Below are 26405 nucleotides of genomic sequence, written 5' to 3'. Positions count from 1 at the left end.
TTCTTTAACGCGGGTATATATGCTTCTTTTAGTTTGGCCTATGAATGAAAGACCACAGTCATTGTGGTCTCTTATAAGGTCAGAGCTTAAGATTCGTGCCGATAACTATACTTACATTTACCAACTCATAGGTTTTACTGAAAAATCTTAGGATTAAACGTAGTTCGAGCTTTTACAGTAACATGGGCATTGAAACAGGCGCAATAGATCTAATAACGCCATGTCTCTTGTCCCATAATATTTCCCACACAACGATTTGGTTGTTACTCCACGCAGAAGCGTTAGTACATACGCCGCGAGTGTAAATTTTCTGCGCATTCGAGTTCGTTGTACCCCACTATTCCCAGTACAAACAATGATGCCGTTAACAATATCTATAAAATGACATGAAATTTGACTTATTACTTGATTTGTTTGCCTGTGTTGATTATGAATAAAGAAATTTTAATTAATTTTACTTTACTCTAAAATAAAGATCTGAATAAATTTCGAAAATGTGAAAATTCATTCCCCAACCAATCCTTGATCAGAATGTTACTCCTATTTTTTCATCAAAAATTGCAAGTTACAAGAACTGTATCCAAATGTATGGATAGCATCAGGGTCGTCTTAACCTATGGTGCAGGGTATGCGAATAACACGGTCGCCGCGGGCACAGGGGCGCCGAAACGAATTGGGTTTAATTCCGCGTTTTGAGAAATTCTCGAACAAACACTACTTTTAATGTCCCAATACTCAAAAAAATCCTCTTAGTGACTTTTAGTGAAAACTCAAAAATTTCGGGCTTAGGTACTTCACTTTAGTTGTTTTTATTTTGTCTACCCTAGCAAAAAGGTAGCGTCGTTTTAAGTTCGTCGTTTAATGTGATTATGAACGACACACCCGATATAGTTTCTGTGTAATCACGGGCGGCGACTACGGCAAAGGTCGGTTCTAACGGCCAACTATTCTGTCATAGTCTTGTTTTTTTGTAACAAATTCACGAAAACAGGGGTATACAGTAACAAATTACTACTAATTCCTGGCAAAGTCTCATCAAATATTATGAGTTGACATTTGATTAGAAGACGTGAAGATGTGTGAAGAATTCGCAACATTTTCGTCGTATGTTCGTCGCTCGCAATTCGCTTCATCCCTACAAGTCTAGTATTTCACTGAGTTGCTGTTTACTATTATTTTGTTCCAAAAGGATCTACCCTGATCTAGTATAGGGCTCTATTTATATACCTACCAACAACATGACTGTATTTTGACACTTTACACTGGTGATAAATACTGTTCCACCTACAAGTGAAATGAAGTCTATGAAAACATTGTTTTTACATGATTTTACAGTGTCATCATATAATTAGAGCCCAAAATAAAACGCTTGTCTAATATTTTAACTTTTTTAATAGGGATAACTTATATAATATGCAAGGGATAGTCCCAAGGATTCCTCTTTAGTGATAAAAGGATAAAACCATTCACAAATGGAGAATCACAATTTATCACCTGCTCAATAAATACAGTCAACAGTAAGCATAATCTTAAACAATTTATCTGTAAATGATATTTAGTCATTTTACAACTCTGGATATTAACTGACAAAGTTTCAAAACTAAAAAGTACGTCTACGAGAGTCGAGCGACACCGGCGTGGTGATCGCGCCGGCCCTCGCCGCGCCGGCCGCGTCCCGTCCAGCACTACACCGTATGTACACCGCGGTCACTGCGCCGCCGGCTGGCGAGGGCGGCGGCGGCGCGGCTAGGAGGACGAGCCCGCGCCGAACATGTTGGAGCTGAAGGCGCTGGGCGCCGCGGCGCCGCCCGCGCCCGCGCCCGCGCCGCCGCCGCCCGAGCCGCCGCCCGCGCCGCGCGACTTGGGCATGGGCGGCTGCAGGTACTCGTGCCGCGCCAGCCCGAACACGTCGATGCGCTCCTCCTTGCGGTACGCCAGGCACGCGCGGATGAAGCTCTGCGGACATACACCACTCGTTACTAACACATCTTCACAGATATTGACATTGGTTGTACAAATTGGACTTGTAAATGATTAGCATATAAGAAAGAGTGAAAATATTGAGGTAGAGCTAAAACCATTTAGGAAGAGAAGCTATGGAACTTCTCAAAATTTTGTTGGATCTTCGTATCTGGAAAAACGGACACCACAACCGAGTTCACAGTCTCCTTTATGGAATTTGTTACCGAAGCATACATAATGTTTGTTACGTGACGTCCCATATGGGAAATACAATACACACCTTAGCCTCGTTGCTGACCGTAGGTTTGTTAGCAAACTGCACCTCGGTAGCCTTCAGTATAGTGTTCTCCTCCAGTATGGTGGCCTGACTCTGGTTGTGGCCAAACGGCTTCTTACCGTACAGGCACTGGTAGAAGATCACTCCTACACTCCATACATCCACCTTGCTACTGATCTTTGGTGGGTTTTTACCGACAACGAAGCACTCGGGTGGCAGGTACCTGGAAAACAAAGGAATTTATTGAAACCTTAGCCTTATAATTATTGGATACGGTAATGCGACATACATTTATTTTCGATTTTCTAAGACTATTGTTTGATAATAGGGTATTACATGCATTTTTGAAATATATCTTAAATAAATTCTTTAGTCTTAATATATCTCTAAAAAATTCAAAATATTTTTTTTTCTCACGTTATGTACGAATATAAATTAATTGTTTTATCATAATTTCAAATTTCGCGCGTATTTCGCGAAAACGCGGCACACAACGGACGCCATGATTGTTTTTTGGTCATGACGTCATTACGTTAGTAAACAAACTACAGCTGTCAGTAATACATATTTTGATATGTATTGAAAATTTTAATAATGAGTAATTATGCTCCGTATCGTTGGTGTGTTGTTTCTGAATGTGAGAACACTAGTGTAAAAACACCAGACAAATTATGGATTCAACTACCAGTGGATATAAATATGAGAAACACTTGGTTAAAAGTTGTTTACTACCGTAATGACGTCATTAGCATGGCGGCGACATTTCGTAGTGTTCAAAGACAGATAAAAAAACCTAAAAACTTTAAACTGCAATAAAAAATATATTTATGTACCTTACGAAGTGAAACTAACATTTCCCGATTGCTTTTCCTCTAAACAATCATTGTAATACACTTTTAATTTTTTTCTCATCTAGACTAAAATACCCTATTGTTGAAATCCAATAATGAGGCATATTTAAATAAAAACAAAAAACATCGAATATAAACATATTTCCCTCTGGAGTATTCAGACAAAAAACACTAATATTTACACTCAATAAACCTAGATGTTTTGTGAAGACTATTGAGTGTAAATCATAATACCGGCCACAAAAATCCAGAACTGCATCACCTATTTGTACCAAATATAGACAATGAACCTGTAACTTACCAATAAGTGCCTGCTCCCTGGCTCGTTAAGTCCATCCCGTGGTCGGGATTATAGTTCTCCTCGTCCATGACCTTGGAGAGGCCGAAGTCAGTGATCTTGATCTCGCCGCACACGTTGCCCTCGGTGAGCAGAATGTTTCCAGGCTTCAAGTCGTAGTGGATCACCGGCGGCTTGATCTCGTTCAAATACTTCAACGCTGACACGACTTGCATCACGATTGAACGAGCCTCGCGCTCTGGAATAGTCTTGTGCTGGAATTTTACACAGCAAAATATTAACATTGAGTACAAAAAACATTCCAGTTTAAATAGAACAGCAAGATCAAAATGTTATCAAGATAATTTCAAAATGAGCCACAAGGTAACAAGTTATGATGGGTCATTGGCCCAATTTTACTAATTTACTTTTGAAAACACAAACGACATTACTTACCTGTTTGAGATAAAAGTCGAGATCATGTCCGTTACAGTACTCAAGGACTGTACAAAAGGAGTTGCCGTCAATTTCAAATACGTCATATAACTTAACAATGCGCGGGTGATCGAGTGCTTTGTGTATGTTGTACTCCCGCAGCGCATGTCTGGAACAACCAATCAAACACAATGAGTTTTGTAGAATAAATAAACACATTTATTGTACTTTCATAATGTAGATATGGGGTCGGGTGTGTCGTGAAAACACTCTTATTACTTCAGTCGTAAGTTCTTACAGAAGAGTAGATTAATATTTTGAAGTTTTTGCATAGAAAAGCTTCAGAAAACAGAAGAGCGTACAAATTATCAAAAATATACAGAGAAGAGCTTATTGCCATGTGTTACTTCTTCTTCAAATTTTTTTACAAATAATTTTATAGAAGCATTGCTATCGACATAAAATCTTGTATACTTTAATAGAATAATAATAAGTAATGACTCAGGCCATCATACACAGACTCACTTGATATAGTTGGCCTTCTTGTCTTCCTTCCAGTCTTTGTTAAGTTGGTGCACCTTGCAGGCGGTATACCGTTGCTCTCGCAGGTCGAACGCCTTGTGCACCTCACTGAAGCCGCCCTTGCCGAGTAACATTAGCAACAGGTACCTGACACAAATATTACTTACTTAGTATTTGTACATACTGTGTATGTTGTGGTCTTCAGTTAAGGAATACACCAAAAATATCCAGTGAAAGAATAAATCTTTTGTTGGAGATCATAAATAGCTCCAGAGACATAATCTTTTGCAAACAAAGGACTTTTTATATGAATTAGGACATCTAAGTCCATAAAATAATAAGTTAATTTTCAAATTACATAAAGTAAACTGTCTTTATAAGTGGTTCTTATATTATAAACGCGAAAGTTTCAAAACATCGTTGATTGGATTTTGATGAAGCCTGGCAGCATACCTTATATATCAAATAACATATGGACAACTTTTTATTCAGTTACAGGTAGTTGTAGTTTCCTATATGTGGCAAGTGAAACCGCTGGCAGAAGCTAGTAAGCCATAAAAATTATAAGAGTGCACAATAATTATAATTTGTGTAAGTACATAAATTAGATCAGGGTTACATTATGTCCTTATCACATTATCACCTTCAAAAACATTTTATCTTATGTGTGACTGTTTGATTTTAGATTTCCTGGTGGTCATAACATCGCTACTTATAATCTGAAGATTTATACAATATACTGCAATGCAATTGGAAGTTTTTTGTGCTTTGGGCTAACTATTGAAGGAATAGGAATACTGAAATGAAATATATATTCACACAAACCAAAATTATCAAAGTAATAATTGCTGGTTAACTCACCGATCAGAGAGCACAGGATGTTGTGAGAACCGGCTCTGATCCTCATTGTGTATCCGCTTCAGCTCCCTAATGTGAAGATTTCTTTCTCTCTCTAACTTTTCCATCTCTAGCTGCAAGTCTGCATCTTCCTTCTTAAGCGCACTCTGTCTCAACTGCAATAAAAACAATTGTTAGAACTAAGAACTAGAAATAAATATAAAAATATGGTGAATATAACTATCACAGTGTACCAAATGAGATATTAAATTTGCCTTGCTTGGAGATTGGCAGCAGTATCTATAACGCTAAGAATATCCCACACTGCGCTCAGCAAAGCCCAGCGCGGCTCATAAAACCCCAAAGCTTGGAGGGTGGGCTTTGTTTAGGGTGTGGCTTTGACGGCGAAGACAGCCTTGACATGACAACTTTGAAGACTCAGTCACACCAGATGCAGAAGCATTTGCATTCGCAAGTTATGCCACAAGATATAAATGTATCAGAAGTAATTTCAATCTGCACATCCCATGAATACAATACATAATCAAATACATGTGGGCTACACCAATTCTTGTAAAAATACAACCACAGCTGAAAAGGCTCCAACGATTTTTATGAAATTTTAGTTTGGAGGGTTACAAGGGTGATAAATCAAACTGATAATCAATCTACCTAGGTATATTTATTTAGAAAACGTCATATAACTAAACATGAGTCATCATCCTCCGAGCCTTTTTCCCAATCATGTTGGGGTCGGCTTCCAGTCTAACCGGATTCAGCTGAGTACCAGTGCTTTACAAGAAGCGACTGCCTATCTGACCTCCTCAACCCAGTAACCCGGGCAACCCGATACCCCTTGGTTAGACTGGTGTCAGACTTACTGGCTTCTGACTACCCGTAACGACTGCCAAGGATGTTCAATGACAGCCGGGACCTACAGTTTAACGTGCCATCCGAAACACAGCCAATAGTGACTAAGATATACTTAGAAAGTACATACAAACTTATAACAGTTGCATTGGTACTTGCCTGACCTGGGATCGAACCCGCGCCCTCGTACTTGAGGTTGGTCCTTTACCCACTCCACGACTTGTTAACTAAACATGAGTGTGTAAGGAAAAATAATAAGATTTGTGTACCTTGAGTATCTCATCAGCCTCATAATACTCCTGGTAGGTCATGCTGGGCAGCGGGTCGGGCTTGAGGAAGGTGGGCGCGTCGGTGCCGTTGTGCAGCGGGCTGGGCTGCGGCGTGGCGGGCGCCGCCGACACCGTGCGCTTGCCGCGCCCGCCGCCGCCCTCGTTGTTCACCGGACGCTTCTTGAATAACAACTTCTTCTGCCGGTCTATTTCCTCCTTTTCTGCTGTTATTTCTTCTTGCCGCCTGGTACCATTCATTAAATATTGTTAGTTTCAATTTAAAATTATAATTAACTGTGTTGAAAACCCAAAGCGACAACTTAACAGATTGGTTTGTAGAAATTGTGTTTGACAAGCGGCCAACTAAAATATTTTTTTCTGTCCGTGACCGATGGCAGTTAGTTCACTCATAGGCGATTTTCATGAAAGTAGAGCCTCTTACCCTGATAACACCTTAAAATTATTCACATTTTCTTCGATTTACTTGCTTTTAATAACTTTAAAGTACAGAAAACACTGTAGAAATATTAGTTGAGTAACACACCTCGTTAATTCTTGAAATGCATATCCATCAGTCCAATTCTCTTGAAAGGTAGCGCCGACGCGCTGCGTCACAAACTGGCCCAGCCTCAGTCTGTTTTGCATGCACCGCTGTCGAGCCTCTTTCTTCTCAATTGTGCTTTTCTCATTTAACAGCTTTTTTACAACTTCTATACATTTATTGATGTGTGATTTATGTTGATCTATTACCTGGAACAGTAAATTCTTCGTTAATTTCTGAATTCATTGAATCTAAAATATAAATTGTATGTTATTAACAAAAGCTCTGCAATACCTTGCTCTGCGCTTGCACTTGATGTTTCAATTCTTCATTAGATCTCGTTAATTCTTCTATTTTATTATTTCTTAGTTCTAAGTCAGAAGATGCTTGAGTTTCTAACTCCTGTATCCTCTGACATGTCAGTTCTGTTTGAACCTACAGACAATGATAAATGAACATAAACTTACAGTTAAAGAACATCATCACTAAAATGCGTATTTAATAATGTTTCAGCAAAGGTTACCTGTTTAACAGATGTGTGTGGTCGTTGCTGCGACGCCGAACGTAAAAAATCGGCACCAGAAGGCAGTAACGACGAGGGTGACGGTGGGTACTAGACAATACAATTATTATTATTGTTACTTGTATAAAATCAACAATATCATCTGCAGTCCATATAACGATTACATCATTTAGAATAATAATAGTTCAATACCTATGATCTTGCAAGCAGAAAACTAGGAATATTTGAATTGGCAAAAATATTGGGCACTCAATGATAATTAACACACATACTTAACTTGTGCTTGCAGAACATTATAATTTTCTATCAAGGAAAGCAAGCTGTTTGAATCTGCACTTGATTGAGTGAGTCATATGATGTAATCACTTATAAACATGATTATTAACTTCTGTGGATGTATTCATAACATCTCACACATACAATTTTCATTGGTGTAAAGTTATAATTACAATGTAATATGTAGAAAATGTTTTCTCTGTACCCAGGTAACTTGAGAAGGTCAGATAGGTAGTTGCTTCATGTAAAACAGTGGTACTCCACTGTATCCTATGAGACTCGAACCCAATACAGTTGGAAAAAGGTTAGGCAGATTTTTTTTGATTTCTCTCTTCAAGCAAGAAGCTAATCTCTAAGTATACTCTCATATGAAGATTAAAGGCAAAAATTAATCAAAATAGTAGTGTAAGCATATTCACCATAGGATAATTTGCGCCCTGCGGTGATGGCGACTTGGCGCCAGCATGCCTGACAGGACTTGATGAGGGGTGTTTTGAGAAGTATTCCCTAATGTTTTTGTCTGATGAGTTATGCCTCTGCTTGCCACCACCGCCCCCACCGCCGCCAACACCTTCTTCTCCTGGAAATCATAAAAGTTACGTTAATACTTTAGCGAATCTATGGCAAAGTAAATTTTGTTATATTGTGTCATTAAACAAACAATCCTTTACAGAATAAAGTTTGGTTGGTTTTGAAATACTGATTTTATTCACAAATAATTTGAGAATTCTTTTCATGATTGTGTCACTATCACTATGTATTAATGAAAATATGTATGTAAAAGTTATTGGTGCAAATGTTTTAAATTTAAAATGTTGTCACTAAAAGAAACTTAATATAGATGCATTCTAATAATTACCTTTCCGTTTCCTTTTCCTTTCTGGCATGGCTATAGTAGGTGTGGCACCGCTCGGGGGCACTAGAGCAGTGCCGGTGCAACTGTTGAGCCTCGCATAGCAGCAGACTTTTCGAGTTAAAGCGTCAACTTCTTTATCGCTATGAGATGACCCTGAAAGTAGTTGTCCCTTTGATTACTCATTACTAGCAAGCTATATAAGGCATTCAAATAGATAAAGCCAATAATATGGAACACTTGACATAGAATAGCATTAAATGGTGAGTGATCAACAGTAACGTGCCAGCGAGTATTTCAACAAGAGCCGTATTTCACTTGAATAGCAACTGACTATATTGTGCACTTGGCTTATAAAATAACATCCCCATAAAAAGATTTAAAGCTGGATCATCACTGAGTAACTCGTAGGTAGTCACAAACCATTTGTCTTATTAAAAGTTGGATTGAAACATTGATTGCATGCATAAACACTTAAGATCAGAATTACACGAAACCAATTAAGCATTTTCAAAGCAATATCTTATATGTTTTACTGTTATTGTACAGAATTGTTGCAAGTGAACTGTGGAGGCATTATCCTCAGATATGTATAAAATGTTTTCATACAAAATTAAGCTTAACAGTAAGTCATATTATGTGGTCAGATTTTAAGTGTTTCAATCATATATTGACCATAAAACAGGGCTGGTTTTACAGAATATGACATATGTCCAGAAGTAAACACTACAGTAGCTCTATTAAATGAACACGTCAATTAAATCATGAGCAGTTAACTCACTTTTGACAAGGAGCTCAGTAGGCCGACGTGGTTTATGTTAGCTCCACTTTTATAGTCATGCATTGTGGCACGCAATAGTCTCGGTTGTCGAGAAGAAATACGGCACTTTCACGGTTCCTATCCGGCATCATATACACGATAATGACGTCACAATCCTTCGTTTGATGACAGTTTTTCACACAAGTGTTCTTCCCTCAAGAGTTTGTAAGAAAAGGTTAACCTTTGACGGCAACCCGGCGTGAAGTAAACACTGAGAGCACTGATCACAAATCACAAACATTTATTGCACTTTTATCACTAAATCACAATTTACCTGTGCTCATATTGGAGTCCTGATTGTGTAGAGGTTGCCCCGTGTTGACAGTGGTTTGTGGTGCCATCTGAATTTGTGACCCAGCTGACATCTGTAAAGAAAGATGGCGTCTTTACATATGACTCGCCCAGTTTCATTCGATATTACTCTTGCTCTCACTCATTTCCGACACAAAACTACCTATACTCACAAATTACGTGTAAGGTAATGTATCCATAACAATTATTTTACTATTTCTCACTTCATCCAAATAACCTAACTAGTTTGACAAGTTGTAAACGAAATGCCAGTCGCGACAATCGGATACGCATCCGCGGGGAGCGCAAAGGGTGGAGAGTAGAGATCGTCACGAAGTTTGCTTCGAATGTAATAATAATAACGACGGGCGAGGCGCCATTTTACAAGGATACAAGGCCAAAAGCATTGTTATATCCAGTAAATATCTGCCTGCAGTTGTGTGTTCGTATTTAACCACAAATAAATTAACATTCGTAGTCTATAATCGAATGTTTCTACTACCTCGAAGGAAAGAACGTTGTGCGTTCACTCGCATTTGCACTGCGCTAGCTACAGGTCAACAGCCCGCGATTGCGATCGTGTTGTTGTTGACTAATAGAATTTTTGCACAAAACAAAAAGTGGCAATAATTTTAGATAATAGCGAACTTCAGGTTTAATGGTAAGCTAAATAAAGTATTCACTTGTATTTGAACCTAAGCAATGTATACGAAATCCAGTTGACCGATTATTCCCGCAATGAGGTGGCGGTGGCGACCGCGGTGGCGGCGGGTGGCGGGCGGCGTGCCACCGACCGAACGAGTAGGTACGTGATATCGGCGCTCGTGCCCCACAACAAACTGCTTACTGGACGTGTTACGTAGGCGTCTGTGCCGACTGCCGCGATGTACCAACATATAAACACAGATAGGTCTACTATACAGTATCCACTTTGAATGTGCGCACCTATAGTTAGATATGTATTTTGTATTATTCAACCCAGCTCTAAGCGCGATAAACTTATGTGTCGCAAAGCAGTGTTAGATAAGCAAGCATGTATTGTATCTCTCTACCTAGATTATGTAGGAATGTAAGGTAAAAAGCAAGTTGGTAGGTACATATTTTAAATGAATATACAATTATTTAAGTATATTATTATTTAAGCACGTAGGTCAGTATTTTTATTTCGCACTTAGTATTAGGTAAGTATTACATACAATTACAAAACATAGGTAATTTGTTTAGATTTAAAGATCTTACCATGTGGCGGGTTTTTAATGATGAACACACTAACAATAATTTATGGCAATAAGCTATTTGATTCATTAATCTAATAAAATAACCAACAAAACAGTGGTCAAAGTTTGACCTCGATAATGACAGGTTAGCTAAGGTTGGTCAAAAAGCTCTGTGAAATTTTAAGTTATTAATACTTATTTCATTATACAGTATGATTTTTTATAAGTGCGCAGAATTGGGGGAATCTATGCATAATTTTACAAAAATATAAAAAATAATCAAAAGTAGGTCATGTTTGTTTTTTTTTTATATCGATCCTATTTGTGACCCCTGTGTATACAAAAGAGTGTAACTTTAAACTAATTAATTCTTCAAAATGATTGGAATTGGGCGTGTAATAACTAGGTATTTAATACATCAGTAGGTAACGATTTGGATAGACTCTATTAATCATAAATAATATACTGAACTGGAATGAGCTTGAAAACTATTGAAGTTAAAATGCATAGAGAAACGTCATATAAATGAACTCATATCAGCACAATGCCAACCAATGCATAATAAATATGAATGCAATATTTACATTAGAAAGTAACAAGTACTATGTAGGTACTGTACATTCAACATACAATTGGTAATCTCATGCTGTTACAAAAGGCAATTCAAACAATGATGGTGAATGGGACAGAGCGTCTTTAAATCGCACAACGTGGCAGTTTTGCAGGGCCACAGGTAAAGAAAAACGACAATAAAAGCCATAGGCATGAGCAGGGTGTCAACATGACGACAGTGCATAGTGGCAGCAGAGGGAGACACATAAAGTGTATTAGCATTGTCGCGGTAATGTTGCCGCACTGTGCGAGTATGTACTCCCTTCGGTGCCTCTTGCCCCTCCTCTCCCGTTCGCAGCGAACACCTCCTGTATTAAGCTAGCAACAAAAGTCGCCTGCGAACACAACGCAGTTTGATTGGATCAAAACGATAAGGAAAAATATAAGGGACAACACGTGACTTCGTCTCTCGGTATTAACAACACACACAATACATGTACCTTTATTTTACCGATTGGCTAAGTGACGTGGCATAGATAAGAATCAAAGTTCTTATTCTAATCGAATATATGTATATCTATAATTGAGACGTAAACAAAGCTAAAAACCGGAAAATACGTCAAATTTCATAATCGAGAAGCAAAACTAATAGATAACGTGTCTAATCTAACTAGCAATTCGACATTCATTTTAACATAATATCCTACCCATTCAATTAGCGAAGCAAAGCATGATTTGCTTGCAGTATGCATACTGACGCCTATTTTTAGAATACAAACTACAGCAGTAGACGAATGGAAAGTTAGTGAGTTGGCAACCCGCGTGTTCTTGTATTATGTACAAATAATAATAAGTCTGCATGGGCCATAGGCACGTAGTGCACCAATGAATTCAATTCAGATATTTATGAAATAAAAGACTACGATACTTTAGCACGCTATGTCAGCGCCGCATACGTGGCAACAAACTGATGACATTAGACTTTCATAGATAACAGAAAGTGAAGCGACGTCATTAAACATCAGGTACTGAACCTCAATCACCTCTTTCATTTGATAACTTTATACATACTTAAATTTTATCATCTGCATGGAAATGTTTATCTAATATCTATACTTAAATGTCTATAAATAATTTAAAGCTGAAATGTTGGTTTGTTTGCCGAACCAGCAGTTTTAGATAGCCCATTTATCAAGAAAGGTTTCTTATCAACCGGGTAGCTTAGAGTAGTTCCCAAGGGACACTGGTGAAACCGCTGGTGGAAGCTAGTAAAAAATAAATCAAGATTCATCCGATACGTTACCGCATCAGTCGGATTTGCCTGACAGACAATCGTGTCTTATACAATAATCACAACCATACACCAGGATACTCACCCATAAGGTCGGCGAGTAATAACATTAAATCACACGTATGCAACATTTTATGGGATAGTAAATTAGCAATTAGCCTTCTCCAAAAACTTATGAGTTTTTAGTGAAGCCCAGACTAGATATCATCAACCTACTGGATAATTGACGTTAAACGTGCTTAGAGATTATTCTGCTTAAAGTCAGCAATCACATTTGTATCCCTATTTAGTATTACGCCGCAAAGTTGCAAAAATAAATAAAACCAGTCTTGCCACCGAAACATTCTCGATTTTTGGTACCTTTTATAAAACCATGCTTATCACAAAAAATACTAAAAAACAACTCACAGCTATAGTTGTACCTTCCTACATTGAGATTGAAGATTCAACAATGGAAGTATTTGCGAGGGGATCTTTGTTCGGTTCGTCCATATAGCTTAGGTAGCTACGTTGATAGCGTGCATTTGCGCCGCACGAAAACTGCGTCTCCAATGTGAAAGACAATCAATACTCAGTCACATCTCTGTCCCGCATTCATTGTAGAAGCGCAGTTCTGCGGACCCCAAAATCCCCTCTTCCGGTGCGGGCGTTCAGCCGCGTGCTGTTTAACCCAATTTTCTAGTGCGAGGGTGTGCAGGGCGCGAGGTACGAGGGGGAGGGCGGCGCAACTTCAGCCGCAAGTGTGCAACATAGACGAAGCGCCACGAGATTCGAACCAGAGCCTGCAATATTGATTATTTCTAGTGCCGACAGCGCTGACACCCACACATTTACTAAATTCACTTTACTGCGTATCTAACTATGGCATATGCGCGGCTGAAACTTATTTTTTTAAGCTTGAGCATAACGCCGTAGATATTTTTACCTGTTAAACGATTAATCAGTCATAGTTTTTGCCCAATGCTGGTGTCACTCACACAAAATAATATAATGTGTCCTGCTGTAGCTATTGAATCGTACAGCGCAGGTCTCTTGAGGGCTATGTTTCTGATATAAACTTTCGCGTTGAACCGAACTGTTGTCGATTATCAGCGATTTTTATAAGCAGAATATCATGAATATCCTTGTATATATATTGCCAGGAGAAAGCTGCAGTAGTTGCAAATTTACATTATTATTTACATTTCTTTTTAATGTTTCTGATCGTGACTAGCTAGTTTCGGTAGATTGAGCAAGGTCCCAGCTAAAAGAAGTGGCAGGACGATTTGATCAGTGGCTAAGACATTTAAAACTATTTATTGACCTACGCTCAAAGACAGGACCTTTCAGGAAGAGGTTCTATGTTCAAAACCTATATTTTTCATGGATATGTGCGACTTTTCCTAAATTTTAAAAGGATATTACATTTTTGGAAAAAACGGTACTTAATTATAAACACCGGATCAGGGTCTGAAGATGGGAACCGAACGAAAACGAGAGGATCTCTCGGAAACTGTTTGCAGGATTAGATTTCGAGCTTATCTGAGGATGCGTATAGGCGAAATGGAACTCGAGAGAACTCTTCCTTCTAGTGTTTGGGCTCATTTTGTTCGTATTATCGAAGAGTTTGTACTGTGGCATTGCGGACTCACTGATGGAAAGGAAAAATAGTTCCTTGAGGGTTTATTTGTCATCATTTTATGAAGCCACAGGTAGGTATGTCCTGATAGGCATGAAAGTGTGAATCGACACTTTATTGAATACTAGCTTCCGCTCTGCACGAACCCGGATAAAAAGTAGCCTACAACCTTCCTCGATAAATGAGCTATGTAACACAAAATATTTTTTCAAATCGGACTTGTCAATTTCAATCCGACTTCCTGAGATTAGCGCGTTCAAACAAACAAACTCTTCAGCTTTATAATATTGGTTTAGATTCCTTGTTAGTTCCTCGTCAGCAAGTGAGGGACAAATACTGTATTCTATTTTTGGACCATGTCCTGTGGTATACTTGGAGTTTGTTGTGATGAATTGAAAAAGGATAATACTGATGCTGCAGCCAGAAGTATCTTCTTATGAGGAAACTCCTCGGCGGCTAGGAGTACAGATACGCAGTTTTGTTTTATATTTATGGTATAACGAGTATTAGAACAATAGTTACGGAGTACGTAGATAGAGATACAAACAAAATAATTGTTTACTTCTATATTGCTTTCATTTAGATCCAGGTAAAAATTTGCTTTTATTTAATTTTATTGTCTGCTTTTAGTTATTGTTTTTTAAATAAATAAATGTCCACGAAAATACATACATTGCTTGCAGACGTTTTGTGAATATTTATAAAATATCTTTTATTTACGCCAAAACCACTGAAAGGATTTAAATTAAACTTGGTATTAATATCATCATCCTCCGAGCCTTTTTCCCAAACTATGTTGGGGTCGGCTTCCAGTCTAAACTTGGTATTAATAGTACATCAGAATAACATAACTATTATTATGGGGTTGCGGCAGTTCCCTGAGGAGCCGAGCTGGGTGAAACCGCTGGCGGAAGCAAGTGATACTTTCTGTTAAACAGTGTGAGCTCTTTTGAAATTTTAGGTTCGTAGTGCTTACTTAGTGCTAAGTGAACAGGCAAAACTTTAATTTAGTTAGTCAGGTGGGAACAGGTAGACCCTAGGTGGAATATGCCGGCCGGCGTGAGGCGCGGCGGCATGGCACGACGCGCGGCGCAGTGGGTCAGGCGAGGCAATACGGGCGGACCTTGCAATGTCGCGGCGTGACGCTCAGCTGACGGGCCGCCTGCCGCGCCGCCCCGCCGCGCGTTCATTGCCTCCGTGGCAGCGGACGAGAGCAGTCGCCTCTATGCCACAGTTTTATTTACTACAGTATTTACGATTCACATATTCTTAGCGACGATGATCTTAAATTTTTAATTATTAGGAAACTTGCATGTAGTTCGTTAGTAGTTATGTGCGAAACTTGTGGATATATACGAATATATTATGCAGTTGTCTATATGTGTGTGCGTCGTGGATATAAATTTTGTTAATACTGGAGTGCGGTGACGACCGGTGCGAAAGGTCGGCCTGTGTAAAAATAACTGCGGAACCGGGCGGCTAAGCGGTGGAATGAGGTTTGACGGCACATTGTAGCCGAGGCGGGGCGAGGCCGTGTGCGCCATGTTATAATTTCCCTTCGCGTCGAATGTGCAAACCAACTGACTGAACACTGCGCTGTGCCTACTTCTCTTTCTCTCAGTGCGGAATAAGCATGCTTGTTGTGCGAGACAAGCCGCAAGTCGCCCACCTCTGCTTGCCAATCTGCCTCAACTTCGACGCTCGCCATTACATTAGCCACTTAACGATTTTAAAATGAATTGTGTTAGCCAGTGAATTCTTCCACACAATGATACTGTGAGCTTGAGTGAAAGATTTATAAGAAGACACCAACTTACGAACCTATAGACAGGCATTATTATTTGTATGGTACTACGCAATTCACATGAAAAAAAAAAATCTGTAATTTATTTAGTGCCAAACCTAAAGTTGATTGTTATTTTTTTAAGATGGTGTTTATTGACTACTTACAATAAATTAAAAGAATAGGAGGAATGAAATGTGTAACAATAAAATCTAATTAGAGTAGCAAAACTATCCGTCTATTGTCGTTACACGTACGGTGCAGACTAGTAGCTGTTTTCCGCGGTTCCACCCGCTTCTCAAGGGAACTAGGTACATCCTGGACCCGGATAAAACGTGGCCTGTGTCTTTTCTTAGGCAGTAGCTAGACTAGATAGGTAGGTAGGTATGTGTTCGGAATTTCATTTTAAATCGGTTCAGTAGTCTAACGTGAGAACACGACAGTGCGCTATACAGACAGGACTGGACAGACCATACGAGTTACTTTGCATTTATAATGATATTAATAAGTATTTATATGTAAGTTGTGTCAAAAATGAAATACACTGTGAAAAAAATTGTTACAAAATTACACGGTTAGCAAATGACACACACACATTCTGACTCTGACATATTTAGTACTTATAAATAACTTGGTAGAGTTACGTAGACCCGTATCCATTAGGCAGAAAGAGTGGTGCGAAAACCGCGATTTCATTTCAAGCGTTCAGTGATAGGGACGCGCGGGGCTGCGGGGCGGGCGCGCTGCGTGTCGGTGACCCCGCGGCCCCGACTTGCCTACACTTCGAGGCCGGCATACTTCCCTGCCGCTTTATCAAGTTTATCGTATTTCCACTTTTAGGATACTCTCTACCTTTCCACGGCACACAAGTTATCTATGAAAACTATGAGAATAAACTACAACAATCGATTTGAATTTATTTTTCATAGAATCGCAACACATGAAAAAACTATATGATTTAGTACATAAATACCTACTAGCGAATCTCTCATGAATGGAAAGTTTTTAACAATGGAGGTGTGATCATTAATAGAACCGTTAAATTCGTTATTTGAGAGTAAAATATTGTAGTGATGTTCCATTAATTGAGAACAATTGGGTTCATGTAACCATGACAGACGTATGAAAACCTGCTAGCCGCGATGCATTGTACCGCGTACCGTGGTCCGTGACATGCGAGTGGAAACTAGCTGCGTACGGTGCGCTCATACATGTACGATACGAAAATGGTCTCGCTGTTATTTTGTAAGGCTGCTATTTATAGGTGTGTTTACACTACACGCTGTTGTATGTAAGTACGAACTGAACGCGCCACGATAATAAATGTTCTTAGGCAACTGATCATGAGAATGTTTTTTGAACGCACTAAAACGTCAATTAACTGTTGAACTACTAGAGTATAATACAATAATGCAAATACATTTAAATACGTACTTACTATGCGACTAAAATCAATTGCCTACCTTCATTTGATTTGAAAGCAGAAACTTGTAAAAGGATCGATATTCGCTTTAAGTCGACGAAAGCCTAATCGATATCAAGGTAACCGACTTCCTAAATGTAGCATGAAACGTAATAGACCTTCTATTAATAATGTATGCCATCATGCAATGGTTGGGCGTACGAGAGGTTGAAACAACCGTCCCACGTAAACGTGAATCGCTAATGCAGGAAATTAAAAATTTGAGTATTCTAGTACCTACATCAATGTAATGCCGGTGAATGCAAATATCTACAATGAATCCATAAAACAACTCACCGTTTTGTATTCGGGCGTCCGCCGAGTTTCTACTAGTATCTCCCTTGTGCTGACCTGTAAACACGCGATCAATGCGCTCAATGTAAACCAGCCTATTAGAAAACGTCTCCCCACTATTATAACTGTTTGCCTTTTACAAAGGTACCTATATTGTGTATTGCATTAAATTATATTGCAAGTTAAACTACAATTTTTAGTCGTCTCTGAACGTTACTGCATACAAATCGATAAGCTTATCACAAATTCATAACGTATGCCAGTCGACATAGATACAACAGTTACCTATCAACGTATCAATACGTATTTTTCTTGTCTGGTGTGGTCGTGCTCTAATTGCTCACAGGTAGCAAAATGTTTTTAGATCGATAAAGTCACAACCGTACATTTGCCGAGAAACTATTTGTGTCCGTCCGCCATTTTGTCGTTGAATGACGAAATGGTACATTCGTAACAAGCTAGTCTGCCACCATCAAACGCTCATTAAAGCATTTGTGCAAATAAATCTCCATTGACTATGGATTGAAGTTGGTATGATACGCCTCGTTCTCAAATTGTTGTAATATTTAATTTCTCAATTTAGTCATCAGAATGATTTTGAATAAGGTAAAGGTAGAGATTACTCACTCAGAATCTTTCCGGTGAGCAACAAAGAGAACGTGATCAATAACACAGATCATTTGAATAACAAATATAACAAAACAACGAACAAAACCGATGCCCTAGCTCGGCCAAATGACGCGTCATTAGGATGAAACAGGGGAGCGAAGTGTGAGCGGGGAACGGACGGAGACGAGACACATAATAGAATTACATATCTACAACATCACTTGGTCGGTCGAGACGACGATGTGTGCACATACATGATGTTGCCGGCGACCGCGTACAGAAAGCGGGGCGGCGGTGGCGGCTGCGGGGCAGGTGGGCATGCCTACTGGAGCTGCCACATTATCAAAGATCACGTGATCGACTCGTTGCATGTCAACATCTACTCGCCCGCTGACTGGTGCCGCACTGATATAAATACCTATCTAAGTATGGCCATGTATAACACTCGGTATGACGTGCTTCCCTCCCTCCTCTGTAACGTCAGTATGTACCTCCTCTATGATTTTACGAAGCCTTGGAGTCGACCTTATTTAAGAAAAAAGGAACGGGTAATCTTCCATTAACCCATCCATGCGACTGACTAGATGATGTGTGAATGATTAATTAAGACCGACGTTTACACATCTGAACAGTCAAAATTAAGTGGCAATCCCGAAACCTGAACTGGTGATATTCGAAGACCTTCGGTTTTGACTAATTACAATCACGAAGGATTTAGGATGATAAGAATGTGTCAACAGAAAATTTCATTTTCCTATGCTCTAACTGTTATATACGCTATTTATTCCCAGCAGTTTTAACTACCAAGTAGACAACATTGTTGTCAGTTGTATTGTAGCGTTACTATTACCAATAAACCAACTAAATGAACCTAACCAGCGCAGGAAATGTGAGAACAAAAGAATCGTTTCGAAAACAACATTGCATTCACTTCTGATTTAACAAAGACATTCCTATACAATTCGCTGATGGAATTTATACAGATGTTCACTACACTACAGTAATACCTGCTTGATTACTACCAAATACTAAGATAATTACTGAAATGTTATTCTATTATATTCCGTACTATCTATTACAGGTTTAATTTATACCGGATGAAAGTGGATGAACCTTATTTTCAGGCGTACGTAAGTTCGTTTCAAATTTTAAGGTGCAGAGCGAAATTCAACGAAATGAAAATCATCGAGCAGGGCAGAGTTCAACAATATGAAAATCGTTGAAGCGATGGAAACCTGAAGACATATCGAGTCTCACCCAACAAAACTTGTTTGTAAAGAAACTAAGAATAGCATTCAATGAACCACTTGACTAAACAATCCTATTCTTCTATTATTAGCTCAGAAACCCAAATAGATTACCTAGGGTATCCGCATCTATTCAATATCCATCAGATTATATCTTCGTTTCAAAGGGTTATAATAAACATAGGCATAGCCTGGTGTTTTACTCGAACATAATATATGGTTCGCATTCTCCCACAGTTATTGCTGTAAAATGTTGCGAAACCTATGTTTAATAAGAATAATACATAATGAACTTGATCAAAATCTGGCAACGTAGTCATTATGGTACGTAAACAAACAATACTTTCACTAACAATATGCCCAGAAGTGTATGAAACCTCAAGAAATCTTTGTAGTTTTTCTCAAATAATGAGAACTTAATAACGACCATAGGCACTAAGTCTTATTTTATTATTTGACGTATCATAAGAATATGAGCTCTCTCTAAGTTGAAAAAGTAAGTAAGTGGGTAAACAAAGTAATGGATAGGTAAATGAAGTAGGAAGAAACTAACCTTGGCGCCTAGGAAGCGCGCTTCCAGCAGCTCCTGCTTGCGAGGATCCAGCGCCGCTTGGAAGTGCTCCATCTTGACGCCAGCACCTGTTGAAGATGCATGTTACAACTCATGTCTCTATAGTATACAGGCCAGGCGTTTTATGGTACAGCGACGATGACATTGTACCGTCAAAATGGAAAATGAACTTGAAAAAAATGCTTGATTGGTAGGTGTTTGTTATGACTACGATTCGTTCCGAGATTGTAAATGGTCTTGATCAAGCAGTACTTCAGAACCAAAGATTTAAACACTAACATTATAAACTAAATATTTTTTCATATGGGTGCGAGCTGTTCCTTGAAGAAGCAGATGAAACTGCTGGAGGAAGCTAATAAAATTCAAACTCATTTCTTCAAACTTGAATCCAAAACACCAGGTGGGGATCCTGGACACGATCTCCCGAGAGGAGTTTGGCAGTCCTTACTGTGCCCTGAAACTTGCTCGCGGGAGGACCTAATAAGCGCGTCCGGCCGTGCTCTCGCTGTGGCGGCATATTGGGCTGACAAAGTGTAGTCTCACTGTAAGACATGTGATCAACACACAAGAAGAAGTGCAAAACAAACGGCATTTTGAACGTTAAAAATTACATCAGAACAGTCCCCAAAACGCCCACCCATTCCAGTTTCAAATATGTTGTTTTAAATTCTGGAGCTACTTCAAGCACAGCCTCGAATTAACCTAGCATCACTAGGAGAATTTTGATTGCAATAGATGTAATGTACGGAGACAAATAACACGTTTAAAATTCGTTTTTGGCCAAATTTTTCAAGTTACTTCTTGGGCATAATATTAATTTACTTTCTAAACGTTTCTCGGACAAAATGACTGAGTAAAGTGAAGGAAAAATCTTGAATAAACTTGGACACTAATGTCAGAAATCGCAATCCACCATGTAGCGAACGAGGTGACTGAAATTCTCATTCTCTGCATGACAAAAGGTCTGTACTCAGCAATGGGTCAATAAAAAAGGCAAATTGAAGGCGATGATAATTTAATTACTCCTAAATTCGCGGTAATTACAAATTACCTGCGTTGTAAATAGTGGCGCATCCTAATATTTTACTAAGTGAAACCACAGATCAGTAAATACATAGTTACTCTGAAACTTTGGGACTGTGTTCTTGTGTTCTGTTGAATTTTAGAAAGTTTTTAATTTTTCACATCTGAGTGAATTTGTATGGCATTTGGTATATCAGTCCCACGTTCATTTATTCTTTGTTAGTCCAAAATAGAGCTTTCAAGTATAATTAAGTTATTGTTAGTCATGTCATATACGAAGTAACAGTTAGGTTTTATACTAACAGGTAAGCAAGCTTTCTCGTAATTAGGTAGTCCTGGCCAATTCCCTAGATCTTCTAGATATTATTTTTCAAAAGCTTCTACTAACTTCTGAAATATAAATTTTAATGTATTTTAGAAGCTGTCCTTTTGAATAATTATCTGGGCACAGATTGTATAAGGTAGGTATTCAAAATACCATAATGTGATCTACATTCAATCAATTTAGATAGTGACTAAAGGGCTCTGGATGTGGTTATGTCACCACATCCTCTGAATAAATGATATAGGTACGTTATTGAGTTGCGTGAAATACCTGTTAAGTATTGTTTTTTTTTTTTTCAGAAACGAGAACTTTAGTCTAATAATTATTTCGCAGGAAGAAACAATTTATCCGATTTAAGTAGGCGTTCGCTGATGTGTTCTCTGTTTAAAAATTGATCTTTTTGTTAAAGAATAGGCAAGGTGGGGGTAGAGGTCGGAGGGGGACAGGGTTTTGGCGCAGTATCTGGAGCAGACAGTCGAGTTGCGAGAAGTTAGGTACAGTTATTTATATAGATACGTATGTATGTTCAATGTACATATCGATCGCCTCCCCGGGCCACTCGCCACTATGATCTCACCTCCATCCTTTGCGACTCCCCTCGCCCCCCTCACCTCACCCCTACCGCATAACCCCAGAGGCCTTTAACGAATGTCGTAGCCAAGTGAAACCTGCTACTGATTCATTACCACAAACACCGGAAAAATGTTTTTTGTTATGAGATAAAACGTTATTATCTAATTTTTCAAGAATAGTTGTTGATTTAACATTCATACGTTGAATGGGAAATAAATACGTGTATGTGTAAAATATGCGACGTGGCGGACAGGCAGACAAACCTCATAATATCCTGCCTGATCTAACGATATTGCTACACATACTTAATAAGACAGTATTCTCAAAACAAGTACTTAAAAATACTTAATTACATATGTATGTATGATTAACCTACATTCCACTGATGGCCATGCATAATTATATCATTATCACACAAGTAGTTGATAGCTTTTACCAAATTTTTCTATGAAGTGTCCACTCGCAACAGCAAAACCTTTGAAAATTAAAAGCTAAACGAATGCGCCTATTCCCTTTAATTTGTTTAATGTGTGAAAAACCATATGTATGAATGTAATTTTCCCTCCAATCTTCAAAAGGACTGAACGGATTTTGACAATCAGGCTAACTAAGGTTAACGCTGTAATTTTCTCAATTACCCAAGTGGAAAAACCAGCATAGCGAATGCAAGGTGCCATGATACATCATATTTTAAAAAATACTGTATGACATATATCTTTATTATCTAAACAAAGTACATGTACGCGAGGCAATGACTAATTAGGTTTGTGAATTTTAAATTGACAAATGTAGGTGGACCAAAAATAGAGTAAGTACATTATTTATTATTAAATACTTCAACAAGGAAACTAAAAAGATTCAAATAAATAAATTCCTGCCTTCATATGAAAAACGTCGACTAACGAACTGAAAAGGAAACAAGTCAAGAATTGCAGTTGCGGGACTGGTCTATGAAACTCTTTCTTATTTTATTCTCACTTCAGTCTATCAGATAATACAGATACTTAAGTAGATTTACCAAAGATGCCTGAACCGATGTAGATTTTTAATTCATAGATCCAATGAACATCAAGGTCAGAGTTTGATGACAGGATCCTCGAAAAATTGAGCGCTCCTGAAAATTATATGCGTATCTTTGAACTAATTAAGCAATTAAGATTTAGAGTTGATCTGGTGATGAAGAGTCGAATTCAATTATATTGACGAGAGCTGCACAACAATTGTGGTAAAACTGCCATTGCAGGATTGAAAATGGAGACGAAATTTTCTGACAGCTCCTAAAAATTACCTACTAGCAAATATCTCGCTTTCGTCTTGAATTTATTTGTATTGGCGAAAATGCATATTACTAGGCGAGGCTTTTAGCAAAGGGAAAAAACACTTCTTAATAGTCAGGAAAAGAACATGCCAAAGTTTGTGGTTTCCCATATCGATCTTTTAAAGGAGCTTAGCGAAGCGTTTCAATTTAGAATCGAGGTGGTGAGCATGGGCCATGGCTAGCTAATCCACTGTTTACAAGCATGATTTACAGCTGTAATTGCGGCTGCAAAGTGAAATAAGAATGATGGTGCACAAATTAATATATATTGAATTGGCACCAAATAAAATATTGTCTAAAACGTTTTTTTTTTAAACATAATCAGTATTATTTTTGGTTGATTTTCTACTTATTATGTAGATAACTCCAATCAATGTTTCCCATCGTCTTCTAATTTAAACATTCTAGCACTGCACTTTTACCAGTATTTCATTTTTAACCGACTAACTGAAAACACGATTTTTCTTGATACTTTCTGGCGTCTGACTAGATTTCTATATCGATGGCCTTTCAAATATTTTGAACTACTATCGAATCTGCGAATCACAGTCTGGCTCAAGACAGCGTTAACTTAGCTTAACCTTGGATAATCGAACATTGCGGCTGTTCCAAGTAAATTCTCCGAATCTATAAACTAGGGCTTTATCACCTTCTGCTACAGGGTTTCCTAGTCCTATCCGTCATAAATAAGCATACAGCATCAACATCATCCATAACACAATTACAAATTGAATTGTGTATGTACTTAAAAGAAAATGTGATAATAGTACCAATATACGTCTTAAACTAAGTTGATGACTTGTAAATCGTATGTGTTTCGATGTGTCAAAAGAACGATCCTCCTGATCTAACAAGAAGGCAAGTGTTCCACGTGCCCCTGTAAATAAATGACCATAAATGCCAGCAGGAGCTAACCAATGGGCAGAACTCATAAGCATTTCTATTGACTCGGTAAAGTAAGACGAAAAGCACCATAACTATTGTATGAATCACTGTTACAATAATTATATTCACATTGATTTCAACAATAATGTGAAAATCAGAGACATTTTGAGTATAAATAGAAAATTAGAGAGTGTGTCAAATGCACTAGAATTCACAAAGACGCTACAGCTGATCGCTTATTGATGTCAACAGCAGAGACGACCGATAATTGAAATTGTTTCCAACCAGAATTCCTTATCGATTATAACACCCCTTTTCATTTGTAATGTAATGTATGTAATGTCGCTAGAACAGAAGTGGCTGTATCATTTTAATATGTAAGTAATATCGACAAGAATGCATAGAACGTGACTGTGTTCCAATCCTGTCATTTAATTTATCAAAAGTATAAACACATCAACAACGAAGATACTTTACGTTCTAAACATTAGCCTTCACGTCTACAAAATTCAGATAAAAAATTACAATCAATCCCCAAGGGTTGTGACAACTACGTTAGTGTCTTCATAATATCTCAGGAAGAGTTTGTAGGGACAGGCGGCAGTCCACACGTTATGTGTAATGTTATGGTGTGTTGTGATTCACGAGCGCAGACGACTCTGAGCCGTCATTGCAAGCAGACACCCACCCTTGCAGCGGGAGTTGCGCCGGCCACGCTCGTTCGGTCGATCGCTCATCGCGAACGACTCTTTGAAATGCATCTTCCAACACCACTCCGAACTCCATCCACATTCACGTGTATCATCGGCAAGCCAATACACAATCCACTCACTGTCACCAAACACGACACGATACCGATGAAATTCAAACCGCGGCCGGGCGCTCTTCACCCTCCGTGATACGCACTCGGAACGTGCCGCATTTTCAATTTCAACACATCGACGACAAACACCAAACGTTTTGTAGGCACGGACCAATGCGACAGTCGGCCTCGGGCGTGGACTGGCGCGCGATGCGAACGGCCGTCGCCGCCGCCTCCGCCGCGAGACCGGACCTCGCGTCTCGGGGGCGAGGATGCGGGAATCGGCTTCGGCGCAATACCCGTCACGAAAATAATAGGAACACCGAGTGCACCTCAGAGGCGCGACGCGACGCGGTCGGTGCGAGCGAGACGCGGATAAACACCAGACTGTTTACTTACGGTGTTCGAGCGCGGGGCTGCGTGGCGGGGCGAGGGGCAATCGCCTGCAATCCGCACGCTGCAATTACTGCTTTGTACTACACTATTTCATCCCAAGCTAAACGAGATCAAATACTATCATATTTAGTCATTCAAATAATATACGACATTAATAAAAGAAAATTAAGCACCTTTACAGCTTGTCAAAACACATTAATTCTCAGCGTCATAATTATTACGTTCATAAAACAGAAATACTATAACAAGCAGTTTTTTTAACCATGATAAGATATAAGGAAGAAAGTCACAGCCTTAGTGTGCTTTACAGTTTTCAACAGACATTTTCCCACATGATATGATTTGTGTTGTGCCTTACACTCATATTTACAATTCATGAAAATGAGTTTATTTTTTTATCATGACGAAATTAATCCAGATTATCTTAACAATACTTTCTTATACAAGATATTCGCTTCACACCAATGTGATGAGCATCATGACTGATGACCTTATCACAGTAAATACTTCATTGTATTTCATAACAGCAGTAGTTTGGTAAACAAATAAATGTGTACCTAGAGTTAATTGTCAATCAATAGTCATTGGGATAGGATAGCACATTTAACTGTAACTATGGTTTATTACCTTGTTATATCTATGAATTATGTTTATCATAGTTAATTTAAAGCGCTCATTAAATACGTAGGATCCTCATATAAGAGTACAAATTTATACGGGGTATGTTAGAAAAGCGGCGAAATACTTTAGGCAGGGTAAAATTCATTTGGCCAGTGCGTGTGTAAAGTGGAGCAAGAGCTTGACTTGACGATCAATCGAGCAGCTATGCTGGGTG

General features: G+C 38.7%; 2 protein-coding genes across 2 annotated transcripts in view; one reads left to right on the top strand and one right to left on the bottom strand.

The window, feature by feature from the left end:
• LOC110369893 (tRNA (guanine-N(7)-)-methyltransferase) overlaps positions 1 to 26405 on the top strand; it is a 124686-nt gene that overhangs the window by 33627 nt on the left and 64654 nt on the right. The window lies entirely within an intron of this gene.
• Positions 1370 to 25553, bottom strand: Tlk (Tousled-like kinase). Its single transcript, XM_049839381.2, is given in 18 exon segments — positions 1370 to 1956; positions 2243 to 2462; positions 3392 to 3642; positions 3824 to 3971; positions 4328 to 4471; positions 5186 to 5337; positions 6301 to 6544; positions 6845 to 7050; positions 7136 to 7276; positions 7365 to 7454; positions 8060 to 8220; positions 8500 to 8571; positions 8574 to 8611; positions 8613 to 8649; positions 9588 to 9678; positions 17825 to 17878; positions 20231 to 20316; positions 25061 to 25553. Coding segments are annotated over 18 exon segments (2418 nt in total). The 5' UTR covers positions 25134 to 25553; the 3' UTR covers positions 1370 to 1746.

This window comes from Helicoverpa armigera, chromosome 9 (assembly GCF_030705265.1).
Source record: "Helicoverpa armigera isolate CAAS_96S chromosome 9, ASM3070526v1, whole genome shotgun sequence".
Classification (NCBI taxonomy): Eukaryota; Metazoa; Arthropoda; class Insecta; order Lepidoptera; family Noctuidae; genus Helicoverpa; species Helicoverpa armigera.
This window is presented reverse-complemented; position numbering and strand designations above follow the sequence as displayed.